Source organism: Mus caroli, unplaced genomic scaffold (assembly GCF_978045245.1).
Source record: "Mus caroli unplaced genomic scaffold, Mus_caroli_1 scaffold_15, whole genome shotgun sequence".
Classification (NCBI taxonomy): domain Eukaryota; kingdom Metazoa; phylum Chordata; class Mammalia; order Rodentia; family Muridae; genus Mus; species Mus caroli.
This window is the reverse complement of record NW_028227270.1, coordinates 99,271,337-99,285,975: the sequence shown is the minus strand read 5'-3', so window position 1 is coordinate 99,285,975 and position 14,639 is coordinate 99,271,337. Positions and strand designations below refer to the sequence as shown.

The following is a 14,639-nucleotide window of genomic DNA, read 5'->3' as shown; positions in this document are numbered from 1 at the left end:
TGGTTGCTATAGGTAACACATTCACCACTATATTGAATAAAAGGGGAGAATTGCCATCCTGATTTTAGAGGAAATACTCCAAGCTTGTCTTCACTTAATACAGTGTTGGCTATAGGTTTGTTGTATTTAGCCTTTATTATTTTTAGTTATGTTCCATCTATTCCTAAAGTCCCCAAAACTTTTATCATGAAGGCATGTTGAACTTTAACAAAGGGTTTTATAGAGTCAATTGAAATAATTATATGTTTTCTGTCCTTGAGTTTATTTCCATCTCTTTCTTAATATATCCTCAATATCTCATAAAGATTTATTATACAGTTGTGATAACTTCCCACTGAATTATTGAATAATTTTTATTTTGGATATCTAAATAAAAAAGCCAAGTTTACTATGTAAATTTTAATTTAAATATCATTTGATAGCTATAGTTTTGATATCAGGAGCTGACATAGGACAAGCTAATAACTACCAGATGATCTTCCTGAGATGGTCTGCCTTGGATTATTAATCCATGACTGCTTTGCTGATAGACAAGGCCCATTAGAAATTCATTTTAGTAAAGATTACTGCTACTAATATGTTTTTCCTGTTATTAATAAATATATTTAACAATCTCACTAGGTTTTAGTCCACCCTTTTGAGCAGATCTCTGTAGAACTATGAAGATAGACTATCGTGTAGTGATTCTGCATAGACAAATAGATGACTTCTTAATTCTTATGTTTTTGGTTGTGAGCCATCTCTCCAGTCCGACTTCTTAAATTTTAATGATAATGCTATAAGAATTCCTAAAGCTATATCAGTATTTATTAAGCTCTTTTTATAGTGGAACTGCTATTAGGTTCTCTCTGATAATCAAAACGGCAATCTGTCAGTCTTCCATGTGTAACCAGTTAATTGCTTCTGAGATATTACTCAGAGCACATTCCAAAAGATTGAAAAAACTATTAACCAAAGGTCTTCAAAGGGGAACTAATGATTTATCATAGGTGCTGGGACAGAAGATAAAATATTGACTGGGCTTATCTATACAAAACATCACTAATAACTTAGTTATGTTTTTTTAACTCTCCATGAACTTGTGGAGCTGTGACAAGTGATGACAGCTTAGCCAGATAATTACTCCTAATGGATATGCATGTAAACATTCTCTGTTGCAAACTTCTTACTCAATTTATGATTGAAATTTATGCATAAACTTGTGATGAACTTTTTACCATCTGATCATGCATTCTGAAAGATAAATAAATGCTGAAGACAAAGAGAAGAGATAAAACTGAGCTGAGGAGAAGAGCTTTTTAGACAGAATGCTTATCTGAACAGCATTTTCTAGAACAGAACAGGATAATTTTTTTAGTCAGGACACAAGAGAACTTTTAGACAGAACTGAACTCAAGAAGAACTTAGAAGTAAAGGCACAGCATTGGGAGAAAAGGCATTGAGAGTAAGCACATTATTGTGACCTCAGAGCAGGAGGGGAGGGCAAGATTAGAAGGGGAATGCAGAACAGAACCTTAGGAACTATCAGGTAGCATAAAAAACTAAAAGAGCCATATGACTAATTCAGAGGGAAAAGGGAAAACAGAAGAAGGTGCAGAGAGAGCAGGAGAAGGCAGGCTTCTCCTTACCATGGGACAGAACAGCTCTTTCTTTTCTTAACAACAAGGTAGACTTAGACTTATTAAAGAGAACAATGCTGTCTTCTTACAGACTTGGGCTTAATTCATTTAGCAATAAAAGGGAAGACGCTTTTTCTTTCTCTATGCAATAAAGATTGGAGCTCATTTTCCATCCGGAAAGAGTGAATCCTTTCTGCACTGGCACTTGGTCTTTTGCTCCAAATGGATACATAAGTATGGATACGTGTGTGTGTGTGTGTGTGTGTGTGTGTGTGTGTGTGTGTGTGTATGTGTAAGTATGGAAGTATGAGAATGTGTACAAGCTGGGCCTAACTGGTTTAAATGGAAATATATAAATATGCATGTGTTAATCTGTATATGAATTTATGTGTTTATGCATATTTGCTCATGTAAAAGATTTTCCTTCTATGAGCCTGATTCTCTTCTCCTGGTTCAGAAGTTTATTGCTCCAAACGTCCCTCTAGCCTGACAAGCAAGCGGCATCTGTTCAAAAGGGAACAGGCTCTAGCAATTAATCCTTTTCTTAATACATTGCTGTTTTAAAGTAAGGTGCTACATGCCAGAGACTGAAGTTTCCGCTCTCAAAGGGACTCAAAGGGCAGGTCAGCTCCAGTAGCAAAGTGACTTAGACTTAGATAAGTAAATGTTGTTATTATTATACAGTAACCCTAAGAATCTCACAAGACCAGTTCTTAGCCCAATATCTTGTAAACGTAAATCCAACGCTCCTCCCCCTCCACTGCCTCAAGAAGAAACACAAGAAAGAGGACCCACCAGGGCTGGCCCCCACTGTTACTTAGGGATGCATGACTAAACTCTTTATTGTTAATATTTTTTCCAGTTAGAGGATACACTTTGAGAAAGAAAGCATTAAAGTGTTGGTTATAATAGATATTTCTGAAGTTTACCAAGGAAGCACAGGCCACATATTGTTTCCTTAGTTTATAGAAAACAATTTGGGAATAGTCATATACAATTGTGAAAACTACTATTATACATTAAGTATACAATTAAACATTGTTTATTGTTTATAGAAAATTGAAAAAAACTGTAAACCCCTCGTTAACAAATAGAATTTCATCAATATGAAGGTTTACCAACTATTTCAAAATATGTTTTAAGATAAAACATTTTATATTCCTTATTACAAAAGTGAAACACAAAAATGCCAACAGACTAGTTTTGTCCTTATGTATGTTATGATTATTTGACTGAAGTAATAGCCAACTCGTCTGGGGTGTATTAGAAGCCTCTTTGACTTCAACACTATCCATAATTTTGATCCTGTAATATCTAGTACACAACATTACCCTTCCTCATATTGATGTAATTTCTTGCAAGGCATATTGTATTTTGTCAAAAACAAACAGTTCTTCCTTTCCATACACTTGTCAAACAACCATGACACAAAGTTCAGACTGACAACCAGTTTTTCCAGAGGCATCAGAACTTGAATGCAGCAGCATGACAATGCGGCCAAAGACTTCAGACGGTAGGTAGGTTACAGGGTAGGAGAGGTACAGATGCTGAGGGTAGGCCCAGGTTTTGGAAGAGTTCCAATGAGCTGTCTGTCTCTGAAGGTCATGCACAACAAAGATCTGCAATGCCAGAGACCTGGGACTGAAACAAACAGGTTGAGGGTCTGATACTCAAAACACTCATCCTGTTCATCCTGAGGGAGGCAATGCCTAAGAAAGACACTTGCCACACAGCACCTGGACTGGTTTTAGACTTTCTATGCCGTAACCAAAGCCCAGTTTTTCATTCAAGATAACACAGCAACAATTATTTTGGACTGAATGTGCCAAGTCTACTGTGCTCTTCTATCCACAGATGCATTGTTATCTGGCACACCCTCAGTTGCTTTTGCAAACTATCTTCTGAAACTTTACAAAAATATTCTATTACACATCTAACAATATTAGCACAAATACTTAAGTATAATAGCTTTGTAGAAAATGTGATTCATATCTTCATCCCTGTTCATAAAACAACACAAAAGAGTGAGCAGATTTTCTACAAAATATTCTATTAAGTTCCATTTCACAGAGATAAAGTTACTACCATTATTTTTAAAAAGTATGTTCTTTAACTTTTGATAACTTTATCATTGAAATACAGCAGAGTAAATCTAGCCAGGTGTGGTGGCGCACGCCTTTAATCCCAGCACTTGGGAGGCAGAGGCAGGTGGATTTCTGAGTTCGAGGCCAGCCTGGTCTACAGAGTGAGTGAGTTCCAGGACAGCCGGGGCAACACAGAGAAACCCTGTCTCTAAAAACCAAAAAAAAAAAAAAAAGAGTAAATCATGAAATACAGCAGAAGTAAACATTAGATTTATTATACCATATCATTAAGCATCTTTTCTAGAGGTGAACCATACTTAGAGAAATTCATGGTCTTGTTATCCTTGCATTATAAATGTAACTTTCTGGTATATTTGAAATTACAGACATGATAGGTAAAACAAGATCCTAAAGTGTGTTTGATATAGATATGGAGCAAGCTGTGCTGTTGTGTTAATGCACATAAAGGGATAATGATCCAAGAGACTGATGGTATATATGAGGTACTATTTAAACATAAAATACCTGGATGCTAAAACTCATGATATTCTAAATATATTTCGTATATGGAATGCCTAAGTCCAGCCATTCAATGATGCTATTCATTCTAGAACTAGGTGCATTTAGTAGCAAAACTACAAATAAAACGTCAGAGTATTCAAGGAGTTTGGGTTGAACCACGACAGTCCAGGCCAATTTTTCTGCCTACTTGAGTCAATGGTCCAGCTACCTTCCACTTTGTCCAAACTGGGACACTTGTCTTCATAACCAATGAAGAAGCCTGATGCAGCAGTAAGAAAAATAAGCCAGAGATGTTGTATGTTTTAATTCTGGCACTTCAGAGACTAAACCAAAAAACTAAGTCAGGAGTTCAAGGCCTGCTGGGGATATGTGAAACCTCATCTCAAAAAGATAAAGAAAACAAAAACAAAGACAAAACAAAATATTAATAAATAAAATCTTGCTCCACTTCATTTCCTTTGTTGTAGGATTTGCATTTAAATTGATTCAATTTTTTTATTATTTATTTAGGAGAAAGAGTGATGTGGACATCGATGATGCAAGAGTCAGATAAGGGAATCAGATATTCTTTAGTTGGAGTTAGTGAGTTATGAGTTGCTCAAAGTGGGTACCAGGAAGTGAAATCTTATTCTAAAGAATATCAAGTGCTCTTAACCTTTGAGCCACTGCTCCAGCCATAATAGATTTAATAAACTATATTTGCATATAGATTTTTTCCAAGTTGTTCTATACCATTGAAGTGCTTGCTTTGGGGTGCATTTGGGTGGTTATATATTGTTATGGAGAATAAGATATCTTCAGTGGTTGAGCTGTTTTGTTGTTGCTTAATTGTGCTTTCATTTTCAAGTAAAAGAGAAAGGATACTGTTTGCAGTGTCCTGTTAGGACATTGTGTTGTATTTACTAGCCTTAGGCTACTAAACATTCAGAAGCTAGATAAGAAAACTTAAGCTACAAATATAAAATTAGAAGTCATTAAGGAGCAGATACTATTTAAGGACCCAGTGGATGGGATCTCCAAAGGAGTGTGGAAAGAAATAGTTTGTGGTCTAAAAGTTCTACAGGCAAATGATGTGTTAGAACTCACCAAATGCTGACAATGAAAAGACATTGTCGAACATTGGGGTTTTAATGTTGCCTGAAAGACCAGCAACCCACAGGAAGTTCTAATAAGTCATAGTTTGGGCAAAAACCACTCAGCGATTCTGAAATCAGAATTGCTGGGAGGGAAAAAGAATCAGCTCTGAAACATGATCTGGTAGCAATCCTGGCTACTTCTGAGGCAGAGGCAGAAAGATCACAGGTTTGAGGCCAGCCATGGCAAACGGAAAAGGTTATGGGATGCTGGTAATGTGGTATCTACAGAATTTCAATCTCCAGCACTCCTACAAACTCAAAACTTTCCTCTATGGCATATTTGTACTCCAGAGCTAGAGAACCAGCTGGTGTGTGTTTGTATAATCAGTTATACAAACTTTTTATTATATTATATTATACTGTCAACTTTTTACGGATCAGTGAGATCACAGAAAAGAACATTGTGTCTTAAGCACAAAGCCAGGAAAATGTAATTTACTAATTAATGTCAAAACTCTCAGAAACTCCAATCTATTCACTGTACACAAAAATATGAAACCTGACCTTTACAGAGTAGGTCACCCATGACAAAGAGATTACTTGTATTCTTGGTGATGGGAAGTTTATAACCCTTCTTGACAAGAGTACAGCGCTTCAAAGAGTTAAGTGGGTGGCCCTGAAAAGGGCCTTTTGTAGAAGAAAAGGGACAAAGACTTAACCGCCGAAGCCGTAGAGTGTGCGGCCCTGGCGCTTGAGCGCGTAGACCACGTCCATGGCGGTGACGGTCTTGCGCTTGGCGTGCTCCGTGTAGGTGACGGCGTCGCGGATCACGTTCTCCAGGAACACCTTCAGCACACCGCGGGTCTCCTCGTAGATGAGGCCGGAGATGCGCTTCACTCCTCCGCGCCGGGCCAGGCGGCGGATGGCGGGCTTGGTGATGCCCTGGATGTTGTCGCGCAGCACTTTGCGGTGGCGCTTGGCGCCGCCTTTACCCAGCCCTTTACCGCCCTTACCTCTGCCAGACATGACTGCACTCAAGACAGCTCAGAGCAGAAATGCTGACAGGGAGCCTGAGCGCCGCCTTTTATACTGCAGTGGGCGGACCGAAATGAGAACCGGCAGGAGGAGGCGGGAAGTTGCGTCCGCAGCCGTGGGGGAGGGGAAGACTTACAAAAATGAAAAAGGGCGCCTTTTGTTTCCCTGTCCGTGCTTTCTAAGGCAACTGGCTCCTTATGCTGTTTTAAGAGTTTGGAGAATCGAGCGCACAATCAGTACACGGATTGTACAAAATACAGAAAGCCAGGCGGCCCCCTAACAATCCGTAACCCCGTCCAGAGAGGATACTGCAGGCGGCTGCTAAGGCGCTTTGGTGCTCAGTACACACTTTCCAACGTGCAAACCGTGCTCTGAATTACCTTGTGTTCCTTCTCTATTGTAACCGCATTTCAATTTTTGTTTTTTAGTTCAAACTTACAAAAAGCCATCATAATATCTGTATTATTCTCTTGAGAATTTTTCATAAAAGCACCAATCGGTATTACTCATTTGCATCGCTTGGTGAATCCTTTTAAGTTTAAAGTCATTTTTCACCGTTAAGTGAATTTTTCATCACTATACTTACGGTCACTTCTGATATTTCTATTGTGACCATATTAAATTTAAGCTTATCTATTTTGACATTTCACCGTTCCTATTGCCAACCTCGTTTCTCAAAGATTTTGTTTGTTTAAATACTTTCACTAATATTTTCAAGAAAATATCCAAGTGGGTTTGTGAAGTCTGAACAAAATATTTGAGGACGGGGCTCCATCTGTGACTACTATGCACAATACTCTCTGTACAGTACAAGTATAATGAAAAACACTTTTTTTTAATCTCCTGAAACTTTTCTGCCACATCTACTAAATTAGAATCTGTCAAGAAAATTCATGGAAAAAGCTATATTTGCAAAGACTGGTTGATTGACAGGAACTACATGTATGAGAGGTATAAAAACTTAACAGTGAAATTGGAGTGTCACAGGTTCTACTGCTGGTTGTCTTCTTGGTCACACTGTATGCTCTGAATGTGGTCCTCTATGTCTAAGAGTTTGTGACTAATAGATAAAAACCTCATTTGTAACCTCAACATAGCAGATCAGTAGTTTCCACCAATCCAAAAGGCAAGAAAGTCATCAGAGAGTGTCTGGGATCTGGAGAAAAGTTTCTCCCACATTGCTGCACATCTCTCCAATATGTTTAAACCTATCTTTACTTTGTTTTATAACTTCATAAGACTCCTTCCATGTTGGAACATGAAATTTGGAGAAACCTCTAGTATACAGTTTCTTATTCTCTTTCAGGTGAGAGGTGTGTGGATTTTTTTGGTTTTGTTTTTCTATCTGTCTCTGTCTGTCTGTCTGTCTCTCTCTCTCTCTCTCTCTCTCTCTCTGTGTGTGTGTGTGTGTGTGTGTGTGTGTGTGTGTGTGTGTGTGTGTATTTCAACTATGCAGGGATGATGACGCAAGTCAAAGTCAGAAAGGTGGGCAAGGATAAACCATGAAGAGTATTAGGGCTGTACCAGAGAGCTGTGAAGAGGCACAGTTAAGAGCCTGTCATCTCCACTCAGTAGAAAACACAAGTACTACACTGAAGACTGGCTTGAGTGCCTGTGAATCCTGGAAGAAAGCCAATGGCTATTTTAGGAACCCAAATAAAATGATGAGTTTGTCTTGAACCCGTATGCTGGGACTTTTCTCCAGATGTCCTGGAGGTGTTCCCATGTCTCTGAGGAAGTCTCATGAGAAAAAGACAATTAACACTAAAAAGTGCCAAAGGAAGGGTTTCTTATTCCTCTGTGTTTCAAATCTGTCATTTGAATACAGTGGAACGTGAAGATTTGACTATAGGATACCAAGCAGGCTGGGAGGTCCAACAGGATGTATAAAGGTTTTTGATTGTTGGTAGATCCTGGCTTCCATCAAGCTCCACATGTCCAAGACTGATGTGTGTTTGGTTCAGTCCGTGTAAGTGGAGTTTGGCACAGGATATAACAAAGAGTGGGTACTCAACCTGTGAGATGAGAGGGAGACAGAGACCTGCAATTCTAGCTTCTCTCTGCCCCAACCCTAAACCTGATGTTAGCTAGGAATTAAACTAGAGAACTCTTACAGGATCAGCAATCATCCTTAACCACTTGGCCACTCCTCCAGCCCCCTAAATGCCTTTTTCAAGGTAACTGCTATCCATATATACTCCAAATTGTTTTCACATAACATAACTCTAGTAATAGATTTACTACATCAATCTTCAACCTTCATTTCCATAGTTCCTTTTCGGCTAATTTCTCCTACTGACTCAGAATAGAAATATACTGAATTGTGTATCTTCGGCATTTAAGTCTGTTGCCAGCAGAGGTTTTTTTTGTTGTTGTTTTGTTTTTAACATTTTCTTTAACCTCAGCCTCCTTAAAGTTTGTGCCACCACGGTAACCTTTATCTTGCATGTAAGTTATAAGGTGTTTACAAAAAGTATCCTCTGCAATGTAACAGAAAAGGTTGAAAGGGGGTATAAAGCTGAAGAGATTCCCAAATTTAAAAAAAAAACGAGACGTCATCCTGTATAGGCTGAGGGAACTAAGTAGTCCATAAACTGTAATTTGCTTTGTCCTAGAATGCACTACAGGAAGATACAAGCAAACTTCGTGGCCTGAAACATTAAAATTAAATTCCACACTGGATTGTATAAGACTAGGACTAGGTTCACGTAATTTCAATGTTGCACTCATTACCCAATAACCAACCAAAGTAGCACAACTCCTCCAAGTGTTTTTGTAGGTGGCTCTGAAAAGAGCCTTTGGTGGTTGTCGAGGGTTGCTTTCTAACAAGGGCCTCACTTCCCCTTGGCCTTGTGGTGGCTCTCGGTCTTCTTGGGCAGCAGCACGGCCTGGATGTTGGGCAGGACGCCGCCCTGCGCGATGGTCACGCGGCCCAGCAGCTTGTTGAGCTCCTCGTCGTTGCGGATGGCCAGCTGCAGGTGGCGCGGGATGATGCGCGTCTTCTTGTTGTCGCGGGCCGCGTTGCCCGCCAGCTCCAGGATCTCGGCCGTCAGGTACTCCAGCACGGCCGCCAGGTACACCGGGGCGCCGGCGCCCACGCGCTCCGAGTAGTTGCCCTTGCGGAGCAGCCGGTGCACGCGGCCCACGGGGAACTGCAGGCCGGCCCGGGAGGAGCGGGTCTTGGCCTTGGCGCGAGCCTTGCCGCCCTGTTTGCCGCGTCCAGACATGGTAGAACCTAGAAAGTAAGCCTGCTCAGTAAATTGTAGGAAGTCAGAGCTGACAGTATTTATAGTCAATGCAGGGCATGAAAAAGTAGCAATTTCATTGGCTACATAGAAGCACTTTACCTAGACCAATAACAGAGTTGCATTGAAAAACCCTTGCTATGATTGGGTATTTGGTGGATGACGACTGCTAATTAGCGATAACCATAGCCACAAGTTTGTTTAAAAGGCAGCCTGTGCAGACACACTTTACATTTCCTTTCTTTCTGTCTCTTTAGATTTGTGGTCAGTTCCCATCATGCCTGAACCCGCTAAGTCCGCTCCCGCCCCGAAGAAGGGCTCCAAGAAGGCCGTGACCAAGGCCCAGAAGAAGGACGGCAAGAAGCGCAAGCGCAGCCGCAAGGAGAGCTACTCGGTGTACGTGTACAAGGTGCTGAAGCAAGTGCACCCCGACACCGGCATCTCCTCCAAGGCCATGGGCATCATGAACTCTTTCGTCAACGACATCTTTGAGCGCATCGCGAGCGAGGCGTCCCGCCTGGCGCATTACAACAAGCGCTCGACCATCACGTCCCGGGAGATCCAGACGGCCGTGCGCCTGCTGCTGCCCGGGGAGCTGGCCAAGCACGCGGTGTCGGAGGGCACCAAGGCCGTCACCAAGTACACCAGCTCCAAGTGAGTTCCTTTAACTCACACTCCTAACCCAAAGGCTCTTTTCAGAGCCACCTACACTTTCAGTGCAAAAGAAGCTGTTGCGCATGTCTGTTCCTTGTAGTCACTTTGGGGTTCCTCTAACTCACTCCAAAAGCAAAGGCTTTTTTTAGAGCCACTCACTTTACTGGAAGGATGTGCACTTTGTGAGATATTTGCTTAGAAATATAAAGGCTTATGGAAGGTGTCCTTTCCAGAGGCTCAGTCAGGTTCATAACTAGGCAGAGAAATGTTAAGTTCCCTTCCACACTAAACTTAACTGGACTTATAACCTATATATATAGGTAGCACCTATTCCAAGCCTATTTGAGTACAGTGTTGTGTAAGCGGTCTTTTTTTCTTTTCCCCTCTTTGCATTAATTTAACAGAAGTAAAACATACACTCATCTTGTCCTTATCAGTTAGTGGCTTTATTAGCCAATTGCTGCGCTGTGCGGTCAATTTCAAATTTAAGCGCCAGAGATAGTGGCGTTTGTTTCTCCACCATTCTTAGGGTGCTTCCCTTATCCACTGTTTCTGATGCTTAGAACAAATTTAAAAGGAAAAGTCAGGCCTTTGCCTGCTGTTTCCTTATTCTCACCTTAATGGGATTTTCAGTTTAAATATTGCAATAGATTAGTTGAAACATTTTTTTAAACTGTAGAATAGAGTTTATTTAGAGACAGAAAGACAGGAGGAGGAGGAGAAAGAGGAGGAGCTAGTTGAAACATTTTTAAATCTTTCTGGAATCTACACGAAATCGCTCCAGTTCTTTTGGTGGTACATTTTTATATGATTAGTGTATTCCAGTGACTCTCAGCTCATAAGCAACAGTTTTGAATTTTTTGTTTGTTTAGGGGACACGGCATTCTTTCAGACAAACTAGTAGAAATAGTTACATGTTTCTTAATTTTTTTAAAATGAATTAATCGAGATAAATTAACAATACATGTCATATACAGAAAAAAACAGCTGAAATAAATTTCAGGCATGTTTTAGGAGGTTCACATACAATATCATTTAATAAAATCAAAACCAAATTAGTTTTGAAGTTCATATAAAAATGTGTGATTACAAACTAATAATATTGATAACTGAAAATCAAAAATATTACACAGAGACTATTTGAGCGATAAAAGTTGGCTCAGATGTCTGGGAAGCACAGAGCCTCTGAAAACTTTTTGGGAACAGAAATTTGCTCTTGCATGTTTGATTGCGTGTGTTTCCTATGTCATCTCTGTTGTCACATACTATATGATAGCATAGATACAATAGAGAGAGAAAGAACCTGTGTAAAAATTCTAAACTTCATGACATTTTTCATAAAGAAAGATTTATGAAAACCTTCTCTATTTGTATTTTCTTTTAGTATGAAGAGGGATAGAGGCCAATAACAAGGCTCATGGGTTTAGGTCTGGGCTAAAATTATGTGTGAAAGATCAGGGCTAAGAAGAGGAAAGGACTCAGCTCATGTGGGAAGCAGAGTACAAAGGCTTTATTCTAAACCATAAACTGTCACAGCTCTGGTTACAAACTAAACAGTGCATAATGCACCAAACTATAATGGTTGTGGGGGGAGGGGGGTTGTACTATACAAAGAATACTTTTTTTTTTTTTTTATGTTACTAATTGAACCTTTTCAGAGAAAATAAATTAGAAAAACATGACACCTTGTCAAGGAAATTCTGGAGTGTGAAGGCAGTAGGCTGCCATAATTATGCAAACATCCTCTTGTTTTCAAAGGATGGCTAGCAAGTGTATTGTCTTGGCCTGACATCAATTCAGCAAATTTTCATTTCCCCTTTTCTGTTTAATCACATTTTGTAATATAATATTGAATATGGATGATCAATATTAAATTACTTTTGATGGTAGGAGAGGTGTTTTGTTTTTGTCAGACTAACAAGCAAATAATCAATATAAACATCCCAGGATAGGAAGAGCTTGCAATCTTAAGTGGATGAAATGGGTTTAATTGACCCAAGGCACCAGTAATTTATTAGGTAGGTATTTATATCTACCAATGATTTATCACCACATAGTTCATACAATGGTTGTACAAATATGTAATATGATAGTATAATTTAATATTTCCTATTTCAGACTACGAAATGTTCTAACCTTATCTCAAGGGAATACGGTCTCATTCCAATGCACAGGAGAAACAGAATTGAGCCACAGTCCAATCACATCTTAATGACAATTGCCTTTGTCACTAAAAATTAGGTCACCTAACATTATCACAGCTAACTCTAAGTCAGTGATTTCAGTGTACATCTACTATCTATCTCTATGACTTTGCATGGTTCAGAAGTTTCCTGAGTCAGAATGAAGTCTTAGAATATAGTGTACTTTTTGAATGCTTTGATGTAGAGCTATGACAGCAGGGGCAGCAGTGGTAGTGATGGCAGTTATTCCTGACACGATGACAATCATCAGCCCTTTTCTTCATTTGATCCAATATATGATAAAGCACAGGCATGAAAGGAGATCCATCTGTACATGTATCCAAGCACCAACCGAAGCTCAAAGTACATAAATTCTCTGGGAGCTCAAATTAACAGTAGTTCTAGCATTTAAACAAGTTTATAAAGAACAACTGAAACAAGACATATTTTTCAAACTGATTTCATGTAATCTTCGAGTCATGAACAAACAAGGAAGAGAAACACATGCCATGGTAAGATATATTCTTTTAAAAAAAGAAAACATAGTCTCATGGTTAATAGTATTCTTCCACATATTTATTTCTAGGCCAAAACTTGTACAATGCCAATAATAATTTCCAAAGATATTCTTGAGTAGCTCCTCCCTCCATATGAGCAGAGGGAGAGGACCCACATGTCATGTTAACCCCTCAAACCCATTACTATGGATGGATGGTGTTGCTGTTATTACTATAGAACTATCTTAATTCTTTGCCTTCCTGTTGGTGTTAGCAAAACCTACAGGGCTACAGTCTATGATACTGCCATAAGAACTTGCACCTCTGGTCCTCTACTTTGTTACCAATGTATCCATTCCGGTAACTCTGAGACAGACAACAGGAGTGTGGCAAGGAGAAAAGGAGGTGGAATGAAAGGTAGTAATGTTTCCTTTAAACCCTTCAGCAACTAAAATGAACAGTTTCTTCCTTTCAGGTTTTGTTCCATTTCAAATAATAGGTAACATTTTCTAGATATATTTTTCTTTTTTTTCTTTTTTCTTTTTTCTTTTTTTTTCTTTTTTGAGACAGGGTTTCTCTGTATAGCCCTGGCTGTCCTGGAACTCACTCTGTAGACCTTGTCTGGCCTTGTAGACCAGTCTGGTCTTGAACTCAGAAATCTGCCTGCCTCTGCCTCTGAAGTGCTGGGATTAAAGGCGTGGGCCACCACTGCCCGGCTTATATATATTTTTCAAACAAGGAACCTCATGTCCAATACAAATATGAACTATTTCCAGCCCTATTTCATATGATGAATTCAAATGTAAATCCTCTTCATTGGGAAATAAGGAACCTCTCCTCTCAGGGTCCTACAATCCAAAAGAGGCGTTAGCTTAGGTGGCCTTCCTGGAGGCCTTGCCCAGCACGGAGAGGGGAGCTTTGTTTCATTCAAGATTATAAACCATCTTTTCTCCTGCATTGGCTAATTTTTTCAACTGCCCCCAGGTAGAGAACATGCTATCCACAATGGAAGGTAGTGGGATTAGCCATGTGTTGAGAAGGCAAGTCAGGGACAAACTGGTTAAATGTGGATTTCTCAGTTTCATCTGCTTTTCTGGAAACCAATGATCACCTGACTCTGTAGAAACATACACATACCCTTCCTCATTTTTATAACAATTTTTTTCCATTCTAAGAGTCTTCCTCATTATACCAAGGAGGTTGTAGTATTCCCCTCAACACTTTCTCCAGTGACAGCCGAGTTTTAGTGAGCATAAGATCATCATTTTTACAATTCAAAAGGTTTAAAGTAAATACTGAATCTAATATGATGTTTCTAGCATTCAGGGCCATCCTTCCCCTTCTGTTGAACATCTCCTTTACTATTCTGTGGGTGTTTCAATGCTGGCCTGTTCTGGAGAATCCCAAGGAATACTCATAATATGCTTAAGATTCCAATGTTGTAAAAATTCTTTAAGGTTCTGGGACGTATAAACTCGTAGCATTCACCATTTTATTTTGTTAAGGATCACTCACAACATTAACAGCTTCTTTTAAGTGTAATATAACTGATAAAGCCTGTTCATTACTTAATGCAGTGGTCCACTGAAATGCGGAAAATGTATTTATAGAATTATGTAAATACTGCAACTTCAAAAAATTTAATGTAGATTACATCCAGTTGCTATATCTTATTTGCTATATTACCTCTAGGACGTTTACCAGAAGGCAATCAAGGCCTATGG

At 39.4% G+C, this 14,639-nt stretch overlaps 3 protein-coding genes across 3 annotated transcripts; 1 reads left to right on the top strand and 2 right to left on the bottom strand.

Annotated features, from left to right (window-relative positions):
* Nucleotides 1-5,977: 5,977 nt before the first annotated feature.
* On the bottom strand, nt 5,978-6,347 carry LOC110308658 (histone H4). The gene has a single exon (XM_021181080.2). It carries the CDS (start codon nt 6,325-6,327, stop codon nt 6,016-6,018), a length of 312 nt encoding a protein of 103 aa, XP_021036739.1. The 5' UTR covers nt 6,328-6,347; the 3' UTR covers nt 5,978-6,015.
* Nucleotides 6,348-8,901: 2,554 nt separating this feature from the next.
* On the bottom strand, nt 8,902-9,586 carry LOC110308465 (histone H2A type 1-B). The gene has a single exon (XM_021180927.3). The coding sequence runs from the start codon at nt 9,561-9,563 to the stop codon at nt 9,171-9,173; it is 393 nt and encodes a 130-aa protein (XP_021036586.2). The 5' UTR covers nt 9,564-9,586; the 3' UTR covers nt 8,902-9,170.
* Nucleotides 9,587-9,782: 196 nt separating this feature from the next.
* Nucleotides 9,783-11,726, top strand: LOC147001063 (histone H2B type 1-F/J/L). Its single transcript, XM_085831262.1, has one exon. The coding sequence runs from the start codon at nt 9,859-9,861 to the stop codon at nt 10,237-10,239; it is 381 nt and encodes a 126-aa protein (XP_085687388.1). The 5' UTR covers nt 9,783-9,858; the 3' UTR covers nt 10,240-11,726.
* The last annotated feature ends 2,913 nt before the right edge of the window (nt 11,727-14,639 follow it).